Source organism: Anomaloglossus baeobatrachus, chromosome 1, assembly GCF_048569485.1.
Source record: "Anomaloglossus baeobatrachus isolate aAnoBae1 chromosome 1, aAnoBae1.hap1, whole genome shotgun sequence".
Classification (NCBI taxonomy): Eukaryota; Metazoa; Chordata; class Amphibia; order Anura; family Aromobatidae; genus Anomaloglossus; species Anomaloglossus baeobatrachus.
Genome location: NC_134353.1, coordinates 271,821,214 through 271,845,856, shown reverse-complemented (window position 1 = coordinate 271,845,856; position 24,643 = coordinate 271,821,214). Strand labels below are relative to the sequence as shown.

Here is a 24,643-nt window from a genome sequence, read left to right as displayed (position 1 = left end):
TGACCTTTTGCCATAGCATCTTGTTTCTCTCTGGTTGATCCCTGTAGCCTGAAACTAGTCGGGTCCCACTCCCCGGTATGGCTAACTGAGGGAGCTTGCTCTCAGGGTTCACACTTGGGATTTCTTGGACCATATTTGTGGAAAGTCCTATCTCTCTCGTTGCGCTAGTACCCAGATTTTAAAGCGGGTGGAGAGCGGATATTGAAGGCTCCATTTTCATCGGGTAAATTGTCAGGTTGCCTGAAGCTACTCCCTGACCTAGGGTCCACGTACCCCGTCGTGCCCTTGTCCCTGCCCGGTGATGGTACAAGGCCGCCGGCTGTCCTCCACGACAATGCCGTGCCCCTTGTCACGATCCCCTGCAACCAGGGGTCCAGCTCCTCCCAGGCCCAGACCCAGACCAACGTCTGCTACCTAGTAGTTCCAAGGAGCCCAGCTCCTGACCTCCACTCACTTCCACTCACTCTCCCTGACTCTCTCTAACTCACTAACACTCCTGACACTCTAGACCTCCCCTTAACCAACCCCCCATGTGGGCAACCCTATTCCACTTAGGAGGTCCACTGGTGTGTCTGGTGGGTGTGGTGCTGAGTGTTCCTAGGATTTTGATTAGCTGGTCTTTGGCAACACCATTTGGTTAGGGACCCGTAACCAAGGAGGAGGTGGATATTGCACAGAAGGGCAGATTGCACAATACCCTGTGACAACCTGATAGGCCAGGGCGTCACATTCCCCCTTGGTTAAACTTAGCTTGTCCCCGAGCTACAGGACATCAGAGGTCTATTTATTTTTTTTTCAAACTGTGGAAAATTAAAAATAAAGAACATTTTTATTTACACAGGTTCATCCCACAATAGGGAGGCTTGTCACGTAAACATTACTTAACACTTTAAAGTTCATCTCTCCAACGGTGGGAAGGTACCGGTTTCAGTAATGGCGAAGGCTCAACCTGCTCCGTTGCAGCCTCTTCCCATGACAGTCTAGTCCCAATGTCCCGGATCCCATTAACCCGCCACCCAAACAACCTGACCCCCTGCAAACCTATGGTGGGTTTGTGACCAGGTTGAGATCCCGGGTGTTGTTTTAGATGACTCTGGTGGGCACAGGAGGTGCAACGATTTACAAAACACAAGTTCGTGTGGGTCATTCCAGACCTGTGACCGTGGTCCATTTTTAGTATATAAAATTAACAAAGTCCATGTACCGGGTGTACACACTGTGAAGAATCTCTTTGTAAATCAGGTAACTTCTCCGTTCATTTACACCTTATTAATTAGACACTCATTTTCTAACATTTGCTATATGAAAAATAATAAACTTAGAAAAACAATGAACGAAAGCACAGATATCTAACAGTTTCTATTCAAAACATTACTGGTACCGCTCACTAGGAGGCTGGTAGACTACAGCGGCGGCAGATACAACCTGCTCATTGACCATAGCAAGCCGCTTGACATCGAGGGCGTACGAGCCCTGTTCATGCCGAGTATATCCAACCACCTCTCCCGGCTCCAGATTTTGGCCTGGGTTGTCTCTCGGGAGATGCTGCTCAATATCGTGTCGTGCAACAAACACTTCCTCAGAGAGATCTGCTTCCCAGATTAAACCCCACCCTTTTTCGAGGTTGAACACCGTGACAAGGTCCCTGCGCCACGGACCCCTGATGCGGAAAGAGGCCCTCCTCAGGTGTTCCTTCTCCCTCTGTGCACGGGCATCTACTTCCCGCTGCCTTTGATCTGGAGTCGTCTTCTTTGGCTTCAATCTTGGGTGTTGTCGTTCCCAGTATGGCGAATCGGTGTCCGGCCTCAGCTCCCTAGCTGGCTCTAGCTTCAGGTGCACTCTTGCGGCCCCAACAGCCGTTGGGATGCTGCGCGGCAGTGGAACCGGCATCTCTTCAGGCTCCACCCCCGCTTCCTTGAGTAAATGTACCGACTGCTCCGCAGCCGGGGTTGCAGGGACTGGGTGCTCCGCCTCTAAGGACGGGCCCAGTGATGTGGCCGGATCTGGTCTGGCCGGTGTTGGGGTGACCGCTGTCATGACCGGGTCGAGGATCAGAACCGGGGTTTCCGCAGCTGAATTTTCACATAAAACCACTGAAGGTTCCGCTGCTGGGATAAAAGTGGGCAGCTCGGTGTCCGCCGAGGATGGGGTTGGTGGCGGTGGAGTGCTCACCGGGAGGGGGGCGGTCCGGATCCCTCAGCCGCATTGGCTGGATTAGGGCAATCAGTAGGGACTGGGTAACTGCTTACCTTCTCTTCACATGGGATCTCATGGGCTCGCACCGCCATCACCAGGCTCTTCATCTCTTCCCTCCAGTGATCCAAGATGAACAGGAACTGCATTGCCGTTGGGGAGGTAAGGGTCACTTGCATACTCACTCAGTCCAATAACGCTGACACCGACAACTGTAGTAAATCAAAGTTCTGGATTTAGTGCCAGCTGTCATGCTGTGATGCTGTTATTAACCACCTATTACCTCAATTGCCACTGCACCAGGACAAATAGGATGAGCCAGGTAAAGTGCCAAGATTGTCGCATCTAATGGATGCGACATTCCTGGGCGACTGCAGGCTGGTATTTTTAGGCTGGAGTGGCAGAATAAGCATGGGGTCTCCTTGGCCTGAAATATCAGCCCCCCGCTGTTGGCTTTATCATGGCTGGGTATAAAAATTTGGGGGCCACATGCTGTTTTAAAAAAATATTTATTTAACTTTTAAAAAAACAAAAACGAAACAAAACAAAAAACACATGTGATCCCTCTTATTTTGATACACAGCCAAGATAAACACATGGCTGATGGCTGCAGCCTGTAGCCAAATGCTTTATCTGTGCTGGGTATCATAATATGGGGGACCCTGTTACGAGGGGGACCCGGGGAAGCGTGCCAAGATGGGAAATGGACAGCTTCCGCCGGTCAAGGTCCACTGTGCGGTGTAAGGGACCGCTGCTATGGTCAGGAAAGAGTGAGCGGGTTGCTGCTAGTGATCGTCTGGAACGTCACAGACGATCTATGTACACCGGTCCGCCCTAACCCGTGAGGGTTGTATGGCTCGGGGCTTCTCGTACGGTGTACCTGTTGCACGGGGACGCACAGAGGTGCCTACACACGTGTGCCAACGGGAGTCACAGGAATATGGCACGGGGGTAGCACAGAGGTGCCCACGCACGTGTGCTTCAGAAACCAAGTGAGTCCGACAGAGACTCGAGGAGCTCACCTGGGACAGGAACACAGCCTGCTAAACGGGATACTGCCGGAGCAGCAAGGCAGGGGCAAGACCTGCAAACTAGGTGCTGCCTGAGCAGCAAGGGCAAAGCCCACAAAAGACAATAATGCCTAAGCAGTGGCGTGGCAGCACGCTGCCAGACATCCAAACATAGAAGGACGGTCGCGCACCGCCATGATGGCAGGGGGAGCTTTTAAGGAGGTGTAGCTCCACCCAAGGGCGGGCGCGAGACGGGCGTGACTCAATCAGGGTTCGTGACGTCCTGGCCCAGCCAGTCAGGATTCAGCACATCACCAGCCTCGTCATGGGGCCGTGTGATATCAGTGAGCGAATCAGAAGACGTCACGTGGAGCACATGCTCATCTTCCTGCCTCTGGGTCATCAAGGCGGGATCCCCGGTTTCACAATGTGCAGAGACATGGGAAGTCTTGCTGCTTCCCTGAGCATCTATTTTTTGCACACTGCGCAACCTCCCAGAGCCTCCGTGATGCTGAGCAGGAGAGCTCGTGGCAGGCAAGGGATGGGAGACTGCTCCATTCCTTGCAAGGGGAGAACCACTAGGTGTCACGCTTCTGCTGTGTCTCTGAGAAGGCAACTCCTGCAGACTGCGCAGTCTCCAAGACCTTTGGTGCTGCTGAGCAGCAGGGCTTGTGGCCGACAAGGAATGGGGGACCACTTCATTCCTTGCAAGAAGAGAGCCACGACGTGTAACAGGACCCTACACCAATTTTTATTTATTTATTTATTTTTACACTAATATAGACACACACACAGCACTTCTGATTAAAAGCAGCTAGACACACTGCTACTCAGGGTGGGGGCAGTGTCTAACTACAACCAATCAGAGATGCTGGGACTGCTGGTTGGTAGGAGAAGTAGTGAATATGTATGAAGGATAAAGAACAGCCCCGGAAGTATCATTACTAGTGATGAGCGAGTATGCTTGTCACTACTCGGTACTCGCACGAGTATCACTATACTCAAGCTACTCGGCGGGGACCGAGTAATTTCGCGATACTCGTGCTGTACTCGTGGTCTTCATCCCTGCATGTTGGCGCTCTTTTGAGAGCCAGCCCTCATGCAGGGATTGGCTGGCAGACCACTGCAATGCCACAGCCCTGTTAGTTGTGGAATTGCAGTGATTGGCCGGCCCGCACAGCGTGACCGAGCCTTTATACCGGTGGGCGCGCTGTGCTCTGCACACAGCCATCTCGTATTCCCTGCTTTCCCTGCCCACAGGCGCCTATGATTGGTTGCAGTGAGACACGCCCCCACGCTGAGTGACAGGTGTCTCACTGCACCCAATCACAGCAGCCAGTGGGCGTGTGTATACTGTGCAGTGACGTTTTTTTGAGCAGCGGAATCCTTAGGATTTCACTGCGCATGCTCTCTCTGGATCCCTGGACCCGTAACCAAGATAAATATCGGGTAACCAAGCAAAGTGCTTTACCCGATATTTACCCTGGCCATGTGTGCAGGGAGCCCGACACTTCCCCACTCGGCTCCGCCCCCTCCCACACTCCACTCGGCATGTATATATATATATATACACACGTACACACACACTCACCTGTCCTCAGCGCTATGGCTCCGCTCGGCTCCACCCACTCCGCACTCCTCCCCCAGCACAGATTCTCGGCGGCCGAGCGATCAGCTGATCACCCGACGCTGGGAGCGATCAGCTGATCACCCGGCGCTGGGAGCGATCAGCTGATCATCCGGCGGCCTGCTGCAGGGAGCGATCAGCTGATCGTTCACAATAGTCTGCCGCCGGTAAAACTGTAAAAAAAATAAAATAAATAAATAATTAAAAAAACCGGCGTGCGGCCCCCCCAATTTTAATACCAGCCAGATAAAGCCAGACGGCTGAAGGCTGGTATTCTCAGGATGGGGAGCTCCATGTTATGGGGAGCCCCCCAGCCTAATAATATCAGTCAGCAGCCGCCCAGAATTGCCGCATACATTAGATGCGACAGTTCTGGGACTGTACCCGGCTCTTTCCGATTTGCCCTGGTGCGTTGGCAAATCGGGGTAATAAGGAGTTATTGGCAGCCCATAGCTGCCAATAAGTCCTAGATTAATCATGTCAGGCGTCTCCCCGAGATACCTTCCATGATTAATCTGTAAATTACAGTAAATAAACACACACACTCGAAAAAATCCTTTATTAGAAATAAAAAACACAAACCAATTCCCTCGTAACCAATTTCATAAGCCCCAAAAAGCCCTCCATGTCCAGCATAATACACGGACCTCCAGCGTCGCATCCAGCTCTGCTGCATGGAGGTGACAGGAGCTGCAGAATACACCGCCGCTCCTGTCAGCTTAACACAGCAACTGAGGTGAGTAGCGCGATCAGCTGCTGTCAGTCAGGTAACTCACGACCACCGCTGGATCCAGTGGTGGCTGCGGATAACCTTAGTGACAGCAGCTGATCGCGCTACTCACCTCAGTTGCTGTGTGAAGTTTGCAGGAGCTGTGTGCGCCTACTTTCCCCTTTTTTTCATTATTTTTTTATTATCCGATTTGCCAGATCTGGATCATTATTCAGAGTTCCCTGAGAACTCCAAGTCTGGGGGGAAGCTTGGACGCTCGGACTTTTACAGTCATAGTCTGCACATCATTAATGACTATGAATACGTAAACCATGACTAGAAATAATTAACCGATTCACCATATTTAAGATTTTATGGCATAAGGTGGGAAGATGCATAGGTGGGGAAAGTTGGGCTGTTTACATTCAACTTTGAATAAAAATGTCTTTTTCGTGTTCAACCTAGACTCTGGCTACAGCCTTTTTTGTTACCTTTCATTTAACATTACTATGTTTTTCCAGTCTGTCCTCCACATTTCTGTGCCCATTTTTGTCCTCATTACTCCTGTGTCTTTCCTCTCTCTCATTCCTTTCACTAGTTACCTGTTGCTTTGAAAATTCAGATAAAAATATTAGCCATGAATTAGCAAGAAAAGCTGTCTTTAACATACCCCTCCCATGCATTTCCAACCTAATCTCCAGTCCACGGCCTGCTTATTTGTTCTCTTGTTGTCTGCTTTTCACACAACATACAATATTTCTCCCATGTGTTCCCAATACTCTGAAGCTTTCTACCCCAAGCAATCAAACTCTCCTCCACATTGACAACTGCTTGAGTAAGGGGGTGTTCCCCCAAAAAACATCACCGCAGGAGCAAACCTTGCATTCTAACCTCCAACTGGAGCATTTGAACTAATCATGGACTGATTGTACTGGAGTCTGTGTTCCTTACTCACTATGGTGATTAATTTAAAAATAATGAATATTTATCCCATAAATTGATTGTTTTGTGGATGTGCGAAAAGAATATATAAAGACATTAATTGTAACACATTGCAGGTTACACATCTTGAAAGGCTCATTTACTCCCATCTAGACAACATATATTTTTGGGAAGTCTTTGCATATTTCACCAAGAGCATGGTAAATCACATGCTGCATCCATCAAAACAGGATTGCAGAATAGTTCGGGTAATGAACTAACCTACCTGCAGTCCAGATCTTTCACCAATAGAAAACATTTGAGGCATTATGAAATTAAAAATCCAACATAGAAGATCCAGGAGTGTTGAGAAGTTAGAGTCCTATATCAGACAAAAATGTGACAACAAAGATCCCAAATCTCCAACAATTGGTCTCTTCACTTTCAAGATTGTTGGAAAAGGAAGAATGGAACAATTGAGGTATGGCACATTTTATCCATTTTTGAAGGATGTGTGTGGACCTTTTGCTTCTAGGTGGTATATTGGTGAGCATGTCATGTGTTATGCATGTATATAGTGCTAACTGACCCTCCTGGCCTAGTGTTGTGCGTCATTTATAGGCCACAATTCAGACACTGTGCATCTCGCTTATCAGTGCGAGATGCACCTGTATAGTGCTGAATAGCCCGCCTGATCTGGGTTTCTGGTGTCATCTATAGGTCACAGTTCAAACACTATGCATTACACCTATCTATATGATGGGCTCCCAGTGCAAGCCGTATTAGTGTGCAAGTATTATGCTAAGCAGCTGCCCACCTCCCCTCTAGGTTGAATGCTTTGAGTGGCTGTGACATCAGCATCTTGCACTTGGGCTGCAGCCGCCTTCAAGAGGAAGGTCTAGCACATTCTGTTTGTGCGTACATCATCTGGTCTGGCATCTTTGGTAGGTTTTTCTTAAAAGGAAGAATGGATGCTACAAAATTGAATACATGGTCCTGTTTGACTTTTTCTGAGTTGTTTTGCCTCCATCAAATTCTAAATCAGTTATTTTTTTAAAACACCACTCCAGTGTTTTTTTTACATATCCTTCACTGTTGTAGTGGTGCTATTAATCCAAAGTCCCTGGCCCCATTATTATAGTTACCCTCTAGTGTCTAAATATTTTATCTGCTCAGCTTCAGTCTCATCTTGTGATCGCAATTTCTCTCTTACGGACGTCAGAGGTAACGGTCTTAAGTGCTCAATGTAAGTCATAGATCAAGTCATAGATTTACATTGAGTTGTGATTTCCAATCGCTCTAGTAAACACTGGAGTCACATCGGCGGCTATAGAAGGGGAAAACGGTGGCAGGTAAATCTGAGACTAGGGTCAGGGACCCTAGATTAGACGAACCAATCCAGCTCTGCAATAAATATATATGCTTTAGTCTTGCTGTAAATGATAAGGAAAAAAGCCCAACTTTCAATTTTTGGTCTGGGTTCTATATTCCCTTGTGAATAAAATATGGTTGCGAGAAATTTCTTAATCATTGCATTCTTGTTTTCTTTATATTTTACACAGTGTTCCAACTGTTTTGGAATTGTGGATATTAGTTTATATCTTTGTAGACAGAATTACTCTATAAATTGTACACTTCTATGTGGTTCTGTCTATGAATCGTAAGAATTCAGAGAAACAGATGATTCATAACTAATGAAAAAAATCCAAAACATAGAAACCATTTGAGTTTAATATACAGTATGTATGTGTGAAAATTCAGAAAATAAGAAATTAGAAAGAGATCATTAGACCAAAATAACTAAACTGTCATCTCTTTTGTAAGAACAATTCTCACCTGGTACCATGAATATGCTCGATCTGAGGGGTCAATGAGAATTGTGATAATTTTTGCTTTAGGGATTAAAGCAGCAGCTCGATTGGGAGCTTCTTCAGAATGAAAATAGTTGGCACTTTTCTCAAACAGGAAATCAGTAGTTGCATTTGATGGCACTGGGAAAAAATCCATGTACCTGAAAAGGGAAAGCAAAAAGCTGTATCCCTAACCATGCCAGATAAACATACTTTTGATATATTTTATATGACAGACATTTATTTAAAAAAATCTAATAACATTCCTGCCATAAAAAAAAGAAAAAGATTTTAAGCTAGCTACAATCCTTGATGCAATTTTTTAACTGACGTCTTATTGATACTAAGTAGACTGCCCTTTTTCCCTACGGTGCTGACCTACAGACTCTGTCAACATACATTACAAAGGCTAACATTTCACTATTTGATCAGCAATGCTACGGCATTGTAAAGATTTTACAGAACACAACATGTCGTATAAATAGAATGTTTTACCAGATGACCAAATCTTTTGATATTCAAATTTACCGGCTTTGCCAAATTGTTCCCCTAAAATTTGACTCAGAGATATTGCAAAGCGACTAATTCATCTGAAAAGACGTGTGTAATAGTTTGTCTCATACGACTGTATCCAAATCCTTTCAAACTTTTTAACTCCTTTACCCCGAGCCTGTTTTCTCCTTCCTGACCAGGCCATTTTTTTCAATTCTGACCAGTGTCACTTTAGGAGGTTATAACTCTGGAACAGTTCAATGGGTCCCAGTGATCTTGAGACTAATTTTTCATGATATTGTACTTCATGTTGGTAGTAAATTTAGGACAATATTTTTTGCGTTTATTTGTGAAAATATTGGACATTTGCTGAAATTTTAACATTTTGCAATTTTCAAATTTTGATTTTTTTTTTTGCCCTTAACTGAGAGAGTTATATCACACAAAATAGTTAACTAGTTGAATTTCCCACATATCTACTTTTACATCAGCATTGTTTTTGAAAGATATTTTTTTTGTTAGAAGAGTTAGAAGTGTATCAGTGATTTCTATTTTTTCCAACAAAATTTACAAAACTATATTTTTAGGTACCACATCACATTTGAAATGACTTAGAGACAGTAATAACCCAAAAGTGACACCATTATAAAAACTGCACACCTCAAACTGCTCAAAACCACATCCAAGAAGTATACTAAAACCCCTTAGCTGCTTCACTGGAATAAACGCAATGTGCAAGGAAAAAAATGAAAATTTTACTTTTTCCCACAAAGATGTTAATTTAACCCCCAATCTTTTTTTATTTTCAGATGGGTAACAGAAGAAAATTCACCATACAGTTTTATTGTGCAATTTCTCCTGACTATGCCAATACTGGTGGAAAACTATGGTTTAAGCACACGGCAGGGAACAGAAAGGAAAGAGCACCATTTGACTTTTGGAATGTACAACTTTCTAGAATCATTGAAGGACACCATGCTGCATTTGGAGAGCCCCTCATGTATCTAAACATTAAAAACTCCCCACTAGTGACACCATTTGAAACTATACCGCTCAAGAAATGTATCTAGATGTGTGGTGAGTAGAGTTGAGCGCGGTTCGTGGTTCGTGGTTCTCCAGTTCGCGGTTCGAGTGATTTTGGGGGATGTTCTAGATCGAACTAGAACTCAAGCTTTTTGCTAAAAGCTCGATAGCTCGAGTTACGTTCGAGAAGGTTCTAGCAGCAAAAAGCCAAGCTAATTAGTAGCTGGCTTTTCGCTGTAATAGTGTAAGTCACTCAGTTACTCACACTGTTGTAAAATTTCAGCGTATAGTGTGCGGGGACTCCGCGTTCAGATCACTGCTGCTGGGATAATGGCAATCGCCATTTTTTTTCATTTCTTGTCTTCCTTCCCTAAGCGCGCGTGTAGTGGGGCGGGCCAGCATGTCAGCCAATCCCAGACACACACACAGCTAAGTGGACTTTTTGGCAGACAAGCAAGGGCATGTGTCATAGGCTGTCCATATCACATGTCCCTGCATTATAAAAACGGGTATCTGCCCGTCTGGACGCAATTATCTGCCTTCTGCGTCTGGGTGTCAGTCACCGCTGGCACAGCTCCTGTCGCTGATCCTGTTGTGTACGCTCTAGACACAGCGCTATACAGAATAGGGATAGAAGTTTCTTTCAGCCCTTGTAAGGGCTATTACAGCAGGCTCAGAGCCATAGGTGACAGTCAGGTCCGTGGAAACAGATTTTAACAGCTACAGATAACAGCGTCTGTGAAGCTAAGGTCAGGGATTTCCTCGCTGTATTTCACCATTAGGAGGGATAGAAAGTGAGGCTTCCTTTCCTCTACACTGACCCACAACCCGGCCACTGTACCCTCCTGCCCTTTTTAGCAAAGCCATTTTAATTGCAGAGTGCTGCCAGTTAGTGGCATCCTAAAAGTGGCTGTTGGACTTCATTAGTATCCCACTGGTGCCAAGCTATTTGCAGCACCTCTGCATTGCACACTCAAACTCATTGTTACTAAGCCATTATAATAGCAAACACTGAGGAAACTTAGTGGCATCCTAAAAGTGGCTGTTGGACTTCATTAGTGTCCCACTGGTGCAAAGCTATTTGCAGCACCTATGCATTGCACACTCAAGCTCATTGTTACTAAGCCATTATAATAGCAAACACTGAGGAAACTTAGTGACATCCTAAAAGTGGCTGTTGGACTTCAGTAGTGTCCCACTGGTGCCAAGATATTTGCAGCACCTCTGCATTGCACACTCAAGCTCATTGTTACTAAGCCATTATAAAAGCAAACACTGAGGAAACTTAGTGGCATCCTTAAAGTGGCTGTTGGACTTCAGTAGTGTCCCACTGGTGCAAAGATATTTGCAGCAAGTCTGCATTGCACACTCAAGCTCATTGTTACTGAGCCATTATAATAGCAAACACTGAGGAAACTTAGTGGCATCCTAAAAGTGGCTGTTGGACTTCATTAGTGTCCCACTGGTGCAAAGATATTTGCAGCAAACACTGAGGAAACTTATGGGCATCCTAAAAGTGGTTGTTGTAATTCAGTAGTGTCCCACTGGTGCCAAGATATTTGCAGCACCTCTGCATTGCACACTCAAGCTCATTGTTACTAATCCATTATAATAGCAAACACTGAGGAAACTTAGTGGCATCCTAAAAGTGGCTGTTGGACTTCATTAGTGTCCCACTGGTGCAAAGATATTTGCAGCACCTCTGCATTGCACACTCAAGCTCATTGTTACTAAGCTATTAGAATAGCAAACTGTGCTGCCAGTTTAAGGGCCATAGTTGCATTGTCCGGGATAGTTATTTTTGTTTATTCTGCTGTCAATAAAGGTAGACCACAGCTGCAATCTACACCACCTCTCAATTTTTACTACCACATTTTAAGTGCACAATCTTGTCGCAATCAAAATGAGTGACAAAATGACAAATGCTGGTGGAAAGGGGAACAGGCGTGTTGGAAAAGGAAAAAAAGGGTTTGTCCGTGGGGAAGGTGTCAAAGCTCCATTAACATCTGCTGAAGATAGGCCATCTTCCAGCAAAAGTAAAATGTCTATTACTTTCCGTGGACAATCAGATGTGCTCACTTTTTTACGAACAACTGGAACAAAGGTAGATGATGCCCAAAAAAAGAAAATGCTTGAATGGATCTCAAGTGGTCCAACAAGTGCCCTCTCCGCCACCTCAACTACCGCATCCAAAAAAACACCAGTCCTCTGAGTTGTCATCCCAATCACACTTGTTTTCTCCCAGCTCTGAAGTCTCCATCCGCCCTGCACAGTATGGTGGAACAGAGATGGCTAAATCTGCAGAGCTGTTCAGTTACACTATAGCCTTGGAATCAGAGGTCTGCTCCCAAGCTACAGTGAGTACAGACCAGGAAATGGTCTGCAGTGATGGCCAGAACCTTTGTGACTCAGATTCAGGCCGTCATGACCAAGTTTCTGAGCATAATGTTGACCCTTATTCACAAACTGAAACACCTGTTGTAATAGACAATGAGGAACATACTGATGATGATGAGACGCAGATACCAGATTGGGATGACAACTTAAATATCCGTTCAGAGCAGGAAGAGGCTCGGTCTGAGGGTGAGGGGAGTGCAAACACAACGCTTGATGAGGAAGTTCTAGATCCCACCTACTGTCAACCCAGTCAGGCACTCGAGGAGGTCAACAGAGGTGGTGGAGGAGGATGCTACTGACGACGAAGTTACCTTGCGCCTTCCTGAACAGAGGAGGAGTACTGGTAGCACGTCTACAACTGCATCCTCAGTCACCACTCTGCTTCTGAGCAGTAGTCGGGGTGGCACAGCAGGTCGCATGCCCTCTAAGCCTTGCCTAGCTTGGTCCTTTTTTGACCTTGCAAAGGATCGCCCAAATCATGTGATCTGTAAAATTTGTCGGGAATCTGTTAGTAGAGGCAAAAACCTCAGCAGTTTGATAACTTCTTCCATGAATCGTCACATGAATAAATATCATATGTCCCTGTGGGAAGCTCACCGTGATGCAATGCGGCTTAGCGGAGCGGACCATCCACCGCCTGCCTATTCCAGTGCATCCGCGTGCTCTTCATCTTCTAGGACTATGGGGACAGCTGTCACACCTGGTTTTCCATGCACAACTTCCACCACTGTAACCGCAATAGACAGTTTGCTTGGTAGGTCGTCAGTTGGTTTGGAAGGGGAAACAAGTGCGTGTGTACAGCTCTCTCAGACATCGATAGCATCAACGTTGGATGAAGGCAACATCATGTCTACGCCTGCACTTTCTTCAAAAACCTGCATTTTTTCAAAGACACCCTACTCACCACCGTCTACACACAGCAGCCAGATCTCTATCCCACAGATTTGGACAAATAAAAGGCCATTTCCTGCGACCCATGACAAAGCTAAGAGGTTGACTTTATCCCTCTGTAAGCTCTTGGCTACCGAAATGCTGCCTTTCCGCCTGGTGGACACACAGGATTTTAGAGACCTTATGTCTGTTGCTGTGCCCCAGTACCAGATGCCCAGTCGCCACTACTTCTCTAAGAAAGGTGTGCTTGCGCTACACCAGCATGTCGCACACAACATCACCACTTCCTTGAGAAACTCTGTGTGTCAACGGGTGCATTTAACCACCGATACTTGGACCAGTAAGCATGGACAGGGACGTTACATGTCGCTGACTGGGCACTGGGTACTATGGTGATAGATGGTGAAGGGTCTGCTGCATAAGTCTTGCCGTCCCCACGACTTGGGCGTCAATCGTCTGTCTGTCCAAGTTCCTCCACTGCTTCTGCCTCCTCAACCTCGTCTGGGTCCTCCACCTCCGCCCCAAGCCTGCATGGTCAGGCCACCAGCGTTGTAACTGCGCAGAATGAATCACGCACCCCTCATTACTATGCTGGCAGCAGAGCGCAACGGCATCATGCGGTCTTTATCTTGAAATGTCTTGGAACTAAGAGTCACACAGCGGCTGAGTTGTGGGCAGCTCTGGAGACTGAGTTTGGTAAATGGTTGTCTCCAGTCAACCTGCAGCCTGGTGAGGCCGTGTGTGACAATGCTGCAAACCTGGGTGTAGCCCTTCGCCTAGGCAAGGTGACACACGTGCCTTGTATGGCTCATGTGTTGAACCTTGTTGTCCAGCAATTTTTAAACACACTATCCCGGCCTAGATGGCCTTCTGAACAGGGCACGAAAACTGTCTGCTCACTTCCGCCGTTCAACCACCGCAGCTGAGCGACTTGCATCGCTCCACAAGTCTTTCGGCCTGCTGGTTCATCGCCTGAAATGCAATGTGCCGACACGCTGGAATTCGACTCTCCACATGTTACAGCGACTGTGGCAGCACCGCCGAGCCCTGGTGCAATACGTCATGACGTATAGCCTGGGCCAATGAGATGCAGAGGTGGGCAGATTACCCTGATGGAGTGCTCTCAGATCAAGGACCTATGCACCCTTCTGCACAGTTTCGACATGGCGACGAATATGTTTAGCGCTGACAATGCCATTATCAGCATGACAATTCCAGTCATTTACATGCTGGAGCACACGCTAAACACTATTCGGAGTAAGGGGGTGGGACAACAGGAAGGGGAGGAACTACAGAAGGATTCATAAGCGCAAGGGACAACAACATCACCAAGGTCCAGACATTCCTCATCACCAAGGCGGCAGACATGGGACCATGGGGGACAGGTATCAACAACGGCACATGGTAGCAGGCGAAATGTTGAGGAAGGTGCAGGAGAACATGAAGAAATGGAGGACGAACTGTCCATGGACATGGAAGACTCAGCGGATGAGGGAGACCTTGGTCAATTTTTAGTTGAAAGAGGTTGGGGGGAGATGTCAGAGGAAGAAAGAACGGTTAGCACCTCTATGCCACAAACACAGCGTGGACTTGGTCCTCATGGCTGCGCAAGACACATGAGTGCCTTCTTGCTGCACTACCTCCAACATGACCCTCGTATTGTCAAAATTAGAAGTGATGATGACTACTGGCTTGCCACACTATTAGATCCCCGGTACAAGTCCAAATTTTGTGACATAATTCCAGCCATAGAAAGGGACGCACGTATGCAGGAGTATCAGCAAAAGCTGTTACTCGATCTTAACTCGGCTTTTCCACCAAACAACCGTGGTGCACGGAGTGAATCTCCCAGTTGTAACTTGAGAAACATGGGACGGTCTCGTCATCTTCAACAGTCTACCCGTACCAGCAGCACCATATCTGGTGCTGGTAACAGCAATTTTATTGAATCTTTTCATAATGTTTTTAGACCCTCCTTTGCAAGGCCACCAGAGACAACAAGTCTGACACATAGTCAACGGCTGGAGAGGATGATACAGGAGTATCTCCAAATGAACATCGATGCCATGACTTTGCAAATGGAGCCTTGCTCATTTTAGGCTTCAAATCTTGAAAAATGGCCAGAGCTCTCCACTTACGCCTTGGAGATCTTGTCGTGTCCAGCTGCCAGCGGTGTCTCTGAACGTGTCTTCAGTGCTGCTGGGTGTGTGCTGACAGATAAGCGAACGCATCTGTCCAGTGACAATGTGGACAGGCTAACGTTCATCAAAATGAACAAGTCATGGATCCAGAAGGAATTTACTACCCCTGTGTCATCCTGGGGAGAGTAAATGCTTGTGGATTTGGAATGTGCTTGATGCAAATCAAAACATCCTGTTTGCAACTAAGGCACAAGTGCTGCCACTGAAGGGGTGTCTGTGTGGCCCAATTTTTGGAAAAAAGGGAGACTCCGCTTGGAGTAACCCTTGCTTGCTGTGTTTTTAAAAAGGAGCCAAGATGAACAGATCTGGGATCAGCAAAGACTTTGCTACCCACCCCGATGTCATCCTGTGGACAGTTAAGGATGGCGTATTTCTGAATGTGCTTGATGCAAATCTACCTGTGAAGTGTACAACTGGGGCACAAGTAATGCCACTGAAGGGGTGGGTGTCCGTGTGGCCCAATTTTTGGAAACAAGGGAGACTCCGCTTGGAGTAACCCTTGCTTGCTGTGTTTTTAAAAAGGAGCCAAGATGAACAAGTCATGGTTCAGCAAAAACTTTGCTACCTACCCCGGTGTCATCCTGGGGACGGTTAAGGATGGCATATTTTTGAATGTGCTTGATGCAAATCTACCTGAGAAGTGTACAACTGGGGCACAAGTGCTACCACTGAAGGGGTGGGTGTCTGTGTGGCCGAATTTTTGGAAAAAAGGGAGACTCCGCTTGGAGTAACCCTTGCTTGCTGTGTTTTTAAAAAGGAGCCAAGATGAACAGTCAGGGATCAGCAAAGACTTTGCTACCTACTCCAGTGTCATCCTGGGGACAGTTAAGGATGGCGTATTTCTGAATATGCTTGATGCAAATCTACCTGTGAAGGGTACAACTGGGGCACAAGTGCTGCCACTGAAGGGGTGGGTGTCTGTGTGGCCCAATTTTTGGAAAAAAGGGAGACTCCGCTTTGAGTCACCTTGCGGTGTTTTACATCATTTTAGAAGGACATGCTATGCCTATATCTGTGTCTCCTCCTCTTTTTCCTTGTCCAGCTCTTTTGTTTTTGCATGAGTATATGTCCTTGTCACTTTCCCATATGTTTGTGTTGTGTGTTGTTTGTCACCTTTTGGACACCTTTGAGCGTGTTTTCTAGGTGTTTTGATGTGTTTGTGATTACCTCCCATTGTATCCTTTGGGTTCGATTGGTTCGCCGAACCGAACGCGAACCAGACCTCGGTTCGATGAACCGAGCTCGAGCCGAACCGCGACCGATTCGCTCATCTCTAGTGATAAGCACTTTGAACTCCCAGGTCACATAAGTTTATAATATTGAACCAGTACAAAAATGTTGTTTTAGCCCCCAATTTTTTTTTACAAGGATAACGGGATAAAATGCACCATACAATTTGCTGTGCAATTTCTCGTGAGTATGCTAATATCCCATATTTGGTGGCAAACTACTGATTGTGCGCATAAGGGAAGGAGCACTATTTAACTTGTGAAAGCAATATTGGCTGGAATCATTAGCGGACGCCATTTCGCATTTGTAGGGGCCCTGATGAGCTTAAACAGTAGAAATAGCCCCATAAGTGACCTGAATTTGGAAGCTAGAGTTTATACCCATATATATATATATATGTATATATATATATAAATAAATAAATAAATATATATATATATATATATATATATAGATAGAGAGAGAGAGAGAGAGAGAGAGAGAGAGAGAGAGAGAGAGAGAGAGAGAGAGATAAATATATACATAGATATCTATGTATCTTAATATCTATTTTTTATTATTTGCAGTTCATATCTACAGTGGGAAAGAGTATTTGATACACTGCCGATTTTGCAAGTTTTCCCACCTACAAATAATGGAGAGGTCAGTAGTTTTTATTGTAGTTACTCTTTAACTGTGATAGACTGAATAAAAAAAGATCCAGAAAATCACATTCTATGATTTTTAAATAGTTTGCATTTTATTGCATGAAATAAGTATTTGATCACCTTCCAAACAGCAAGATGTCTAGTTTTCGCAGACCTGTTATTTTTTATTTAAAAGGCCCTCCTATTCTGCACTCATTACCTGTATTAATTGCACCTATTTGACACACATGGTATGTCAATTCATCAATCCAACTTTCCCATCAACTGATCTGCTCTCCCTTTCTGTCTGCTGTGTGTTTTAATACATGGTATGTCAATTCATCCATCCAACTTTCCCATCAACTGATCTGCTCTCCCTTTCTGTCTGCTATGTGTTTTAATACATGGTATGTCAATTCATCCATCCAACTTTCCCATCAACTGATCTGCTCTCCCTTTCTGTCTGCTGTGTGTTTTAATACATGGTATGTCAATTCATCCATCCAACTTTTTCAATATATCTGACCTGTTCTCTCTTTGCTTCAATATCTCCCTGGCATGCTGCAGCATCTCACTGTGATCTCTCACCCCCTGCTCCCCACCTTACTTTTATGATCTATGTTTATTTTGCCTATGCAAAGCTGCATCTGGCAATCTGATTGAGTGATCAAGGGGTTTTTGTTGCACCCCACCCCTTCACAGCTGACTGCACTTGTATGTGTATATACTGGGGCAATTTAAAGTCTGCACCGGACTTTGTCTGCACCATGACAAGTATGCCCCATATAAGTATGATGCATTGAATTAGGCCAGAATTGGGCCAGAAGTGACCGGAAGGTAACTGCATACATAGTCACTGTAAACAATGTTTGTGTGTCTCTTACCTTTCACCCCTATAATACTTCACTTTCTACTGCCCCCTCTGATCCCTAAACCCAGTAATGAACTATTCATCTCTCCCTCCATCCTCCCCACCCATCTCACCTTCCCCTCACATATTTTCTACCGCATTTCACCCAGTGTCTCCAGACACACACGGCCACCTCACGGCCTCTCCTGCTCCCACCTACTAACACTCTCACTGCTTCTCCTCATTGCTGGAGATATCTCTCCAAATCCTGGTCCTCCTCACCACATCCCTATTGTTACTTCAAACCCTCATCCACAATCTAACACAAATTTCCGCACCCTCTCAAACCTCATACCCATTCACCCAGCCCCCGCTCCCCCAGTCCCACTAACAGGAGCTCTATGGAACGCTCGCTCTGTCTGCAACAAACTATCCTACATCCATGATCTTTTCATCACTAATGAACTCTCCTTCCTCACCATTACTGAAACCTGGTTCACCCCCCTCTGACACAGCCTCTCCTGCTGCACTTTCTTATGGTGGTCTCCAACTCTCTCACACTCCCCGCCCCAGCAACAAGCATGGTGGAGGAGTGGGTTTGCTCCTGTCCGACCAATGCTCCTTTACACTAATTCCACTACCATCCTCTGTTACTCTCCCATCTTTTGACGTGCACTCCGTATGCATCTACGCCCCCTCCAACCTTCAACTGGCTGTCATTTACCGCCCTCCAGGGCCAGCCACTGCCTTTTTTGACCATTTCACCACCTGGCTACTACACTTCCTTTCCACCGACATCCCCACCATCATTATGGGTGATTTCAATATCCCCATTGACACTTCCCACTTATCTGTCTTCAAACGTCTAACACTCGCTTCCTCCTTCGGCCTCACCCAATGGTCCTCTGCAGCTACTCACAAAGATGGCCACACGCTGGACCTCATCTTCACTCGCCTCTGTTCCCTATCCAACCTCTCTAACTTGCCTCTCCTCCTGTCTGACCACAACCTACTCACATTCTCTTCCCTCTCTTCGCCAAGTACGCAACCCCCACTCCACAAACTTTCACACCCTTGCAGAAATGTCAAACACATTGAATTAAACGCCCTTTCTCAGTCCCTTCTCCCTCTCACAGACATTGCATTTCTACACGATGCAGATGCTGCTGCAACTTTATACAACACTACAATCTCTGCAGCTCTGGAATCAGCTGTCCCCCTCACACACACCAAAACCTGCACAATCAACAGGCAACCCTGGCACACGAGGCAGACTAAAGAACTAAGACGGGCTTCCAGAATTGCTGAGCGCAGATGGAAAAGGTCTCCTTCCACTGAGCACTTCATTGCATATAAAGAGTCCCTGACCACTTTCAAGTCCACACTCACTGCTGCAAAACAAACCTACTTCTCATCGCCCATATCCTCTCTCTCTCACAACCCTAAACAGCTATTCAACACTTTCAATTCTCTCTTCCATCCTGCAGCACCACCTCCCTGTCCTCTCCTCTCAGCTGAAGACTTTGCCTCTTTTTTCAAGCAGAAGATTGACAACATCAGAGCAAGCTTTGGCCCACAATCACTACAGCCACTTCTCAGAACTACTCAGCCTTTTTCCTCCAAATCCAGCTTCTCCACCATGACAGAAAACAATCTTTCCACTCTACTCTCAAGATCACATCTAACAACCTGTGCACTGGACCCGCTCCCATCCCACCTCATCCCCAACATCACCGCAGTCCTCATCCCAGCCCTAACCCATCTCTTCAACCTATCGCTAACAACTGGTGTATTCCCTTCATGCTTTAAACATGCCTCTATTACACCCATCCTCAAAAAGCCCTCCCTTGACCCATCCTCTGTGTCAAACTATCGCCCCATATCCCTTCTCCCCTATGCCTCAAAACTACTAGAACAGCATGTCCATCTTGAACTGTCCTCATACCTCTCATCCTGCTCCCTCTTTGACCAGCTACAATCTGGCTTCCGACCGCATCATTCCACTGAAACTGCCCTAACTAAAGTCACTAATGACCTACTAACCGCCAAAGCCAAGCAACACTACTCTATCCTCCTCCTACTGGACCTGTCCTCTGCCTTCGACACAGTAGACCATTCCCTCCTACTACAGATTCTCTCAACTCTGGGCAGCACAGACTTGGCCCTATCTTGGATTTCTTCATACCTAACCGACCGAACTTTCAGCGTCTCCCATTCTCACACCACTTTGTCATCTCGCCCCCTATCTGTCGGTGTCCCCCAAGGCTCAGTTCTTGGACCCCTGCTGTTCGCCATCTACACCTTCGGCCTGGGACAGCTCATAGAGTCCCACGGCTTTCAGTATCATCTTTATGCCGATGACACACAGATTTACCTTTCTGGACCTGACATTACCTCTCTACTAAACAAAATCCCACAATGTCTGTCTGCTATTTCATCCTTCTTCTTTGCGTGATTCCTAAAACTTAACATGGACAAAACAGAGTTCATTGTTTTTCCCCCTCCTCACTCATCTCCTCCAACAAGCCTTTCCATCAAACTTGATGGTTGCTCACTCTCCCCAGTCTCACAAGCTCGTTGCCTTGGAGTAACCCTCGACTCTACTCTATCCTTCAAGCCACACATCCAAGCCCTCTTCAACTCATGCCGATTACAACTCAAAAATATCTCCCAGATTCGTGCTTTCCTTAACCAAGAATCAGCAAAAACATTAGTGCATGCCCTCATCAACTCCCGCCTCGACTACTGCAACCTCCTGTTCTCTGGCCTCCCTTCCAACACTCTTGCAACCCTCCAATCTATCCTAAACTCTGCGGCTCGCCTAATCCACCTCTCCCCTCGCTACTCCCCAGCCTCGCCACTCTGCCAATCCCTTCACTGGCTTCCCATCACCCAACAACTCCAGTTCAAAACATTAACCATGACATACAAAGCCATGCACAATCTGTCTCCCCCCTACATCTGTGACCTAGTCTCCTGGTACCTACCTGCACGCAACCTCAGATCCTCACAAGATCTCCTTCTCTGCTCCTCTCTTATCTCCTCTTCCCACAATCACGTACAAGATTTCTCCCGTGCATCCCCCATACTCTGGAATGCTCTACCTCAGCACATCAGACTCTCACCTACCATGGAAAGCTTCAAGAGGAACCTCAAGACCCACCTCTTCCACCAAGCCTACAACCTACAATAGCCCTCAGTCCAGTAGACCACTGCGCAACCAGCTCTGTCCTCACCTATTGTACCATCACCCATTCCCTGTAGACTGTGAGCCCTCGCAGGCAGGGTCCTCTCTCCTCCTATACCAGTCTGTTTTGTACTGTTAATGATTGTTTTACGTATACCCTCTTTCACTTGTAAAGCGCCATGGAATAAATGGCGCTATAATAATAAATAATAATAATAATAATAATAATAATAATAATAATAACCTGTTACCTGTATAAAAGACACCAGTCCACACACTCAATCAAGCACACTCCACCATGGCAAAGACAAAATAGCTGTCTAAAGACACTAGGGCCAAAAATGTAGACCCTCACAAGCGTGGATGAACAACAGGATAATAGGAAAGCAGCTTGGGGAGAAGGCAACAACTGTTAGCGCAATTATTAGAAAATGGAAGAAACACAAGATGACTGTCAATCTTACTTGGTGTGGGGCTCCATGCAAGATGTCGCCTCATGGGGTAAGGATGATTCTGAAAAAGGTTACGAATCAGACCAGAACTACATGGGATGATCTGGTCAATGTCCTGAATAGAGCTGGGACCACAATCTCAAAGATTACAGTTATTAACACACTACGCCGTCATGGATTAATGTCCTGCAGTGAATGAAAGGTCCCACTGCTCATGCCAGCCCACATCCACACCTGTTTGAATTTCTCTATTGACTATCTGGATGACCAAGAGGAGGCATGTGGTCAAATGAGATCAAAATAAAACTTTTTAGTATCAACTCCACTCTCCATGTTTGAAGGAAGAAGAAGGATGAGTACAACTTAAAGACCACCATCCCAACTGTGAAGCATGGGGGTAGAAACATCATACTTTGGAGGTGCTTTTCTGCAAAGGGGACAGGACGACTGCACCATATTGAGGGAGGATTGATGTGGTTGTGTATCTCAAGATTTTGGCTAACAACTTCCTTCCCTCAGTAAGAGCATTGAAAATGGATCATGGCTTGGTCTTCCAGGATGACAATGACCCAAAACACACAGCCAGGGCAACTAAGGAGTGGCACCGTAAGAAGCATTTCAAGGTCCTGGAGTGGCCTATTCAGTCCCCAGATCTGAATTCAATAAAAAAAAATGAAATTCAATGTTGCTCAGTGACATCCCAAAAATCTGAAAGATCTGGAGAAGATCTGTAGGGTGAAATGGGCCAAAATCCCTGCTGCAGTGTATGCAAACTTGGTCAACAACTTCAGGAAATATCTGAACTCTGTAATTGTAAACAAAGGTTTCTATACCAAATATTAAGTTATTTTTTTCTATTGTATCAAATACTTAAGCTGGGTTCACACTAAACGACAGCGACAACGACGTCGCTGTTACGTCACCATTTTCGGTGACGTAACAGCGACCTTGTAAGTCGCTGTTATGATCGCTGCTTAGCTGTCAAACACAGCAGAAGCAGCGATCATAACGTCGCTGTGTTACATGTTCAGAGAGCAGGGAGCCGCGCTTAGCGCTGGCTCCTTGCTCTCCTAGGTACAGTACACATCGGGTTAATTAACCCGATGTGTGCTGCAGCTACATGTCACAGTGCAGAGAGCAGGGAGCCGCGCGCACTGCTTAGCGCTGGCTCCTTGCTCTCTTTGCTACAGTATACATCGGGTTAATTACCCGATGCATACTGCAGCCACATGTCACAGTTCAGGAGCCGGCGCTGGCAGCAAGAGCGGAGGCTGGTAACCAGCGTAAACATCGGGTAACCAGGGAAAGGACTTCCCTTGGTTACCCGATGTTTACGCTGGTTACAGCTTACCGCAGCTGCCAGTGCCGGCTCCTGATCGCTTCATTTCGTCGCTCTCTCGCTGTCACACACAGCGATGTGTGTGTCACAGCGGGAGAGTGACGACGAAAAAATGAAGCTGGACATTCAGCAACGACCGGCGACCTCACAGCAGGGGCCAGGTCGTTGCTGGATGTCACACACAGCGACAGCGACGGGACGTCGCTGCAACGTCACCGAAAATGGTGACGTAGCAGCGACGTCGTTGTCGTTGTCGCTGTGTGTGACACCAGCTTTATTTTAAGCAATAACATAGCAAATTAATTATTTAAAAATCACACAATTTGATTTTCTGGATTTTTGTGCGGATTCTGTCTGTCACAGTTGAAGTGTACGTTCGATAAAAATTACAGACCTCTCCATTCTCTATAGGTGGGAAAAATTGCAAAACTGGCAGTGCATCAAATACTTATTTTCCTCACTGTATATTTTGCACACACACGCACACACACACACACACACACACACACACAGTATATATCTATAGACACACAAATGCTTTTTATTCAGCAATGGAGTCTTGCGTGTTGAGCATACATACAGGCCATGGAGGTTGAGTGCTTTACTTATTGTTTTCTTTGAACAAATGTACCTGCTGATTGCAGGTCTTTCCACAGGCTCTCCACAGGTGATCTTTAGCTCTTGGGCAACTCTTCTGATAATTATTTTCACTCCACTGTCTGAAATCTTGTAGGGAGCACCTGGTTGTGGCCGGTTTATGGTGAAATAATGTTCTCACCACTTTTGGATTATGGCCCCATCAGTGTCACTGAAAGCTTCAGTAGTGTAGAAATTCTTCTGTAACCATCAGTATGTTTTGCAACAATAAAATAAGATATTGAGACCAGTTTTACCTATCATGAGATGTTTCTTGTGTGACACCTTAGGCTTGCTGATGAGACACCTCTTTAGACCATTGATTGAACCAGTTGATATTTTTCAACAAATGTCACGATTTCTTTCTATATACTGATAGATTTCAGCTCCTGTTTGACTTTCAATGGCTTTTTGCACCTCTCTTCATGTGTTGAATATTTATGGACTTCTATGTTTACTTTTTTTGCCTGTGTGGATTGGATGGATTGTTACTGACTTCTGGTGAGAATTTCATGTCAGAAGCACATTTAAAAATATATTTACTTAGAAAATTGGTGACGTTTTCAATGCCTATTTCGCTCGCTGTATATGTATATGTTTTTTAAAACAAATAAATGTTCATTTCTGATGTTATAAAGAATAAACTTTAAATATTCTTTGAATTTAACTTCACATCCATAAAGCTGACACAAGTTATTAGATGTCAACTAGGAATAGCTGAGGTAATGATTAAAGTCCTGCTTGTAATTCAGCACAAGCCAGCAAAGTCTTGCACTTATTTCACATCCCATGGTTTTTGTGAAAGTTAAGTTTTATAGAGGTACAGAGTAATCAATGGTCAACAGAAGTAAAATAAATTGACTAAATGGATTAAAGTTCAGACTTTTGAAAGTTGCTGAAAATGACCTATAAAAAGCCATGATAAATATGATGAATTTGTAAAAAAAAATATATGGGAGCTTGGATACAATGGCCATTATGTGGCTGTTCACTTTTTATATAATATCTC

General features: G+C 45.7%; 1 protein-coding gene across 1 annotated transcript in view; it reads right to left on the bottom strand.

Annotated features, from left to right (window-relative positions):
• The window catches only part of LOC142311554 (bifunctional heparan sulfate N-deacetylase/N-sulfotransferase 3-like), a 760,158-nt gene that overhangs the window by 69,817 nt on the left and 665,698 nt on the right, over positions 1–24,643 (bottom strand). The window contains exon 10 of the mRNA XM_075350078.1: positions 8,297–8,471. Within this exon, the coding sequence (XP_075206193.1) occupies positions 8,297–8,471 (175 nt within the window). The remainder of the gene's footprint in view (positions 1–8,296; positions 8,472–24,643) is intronic.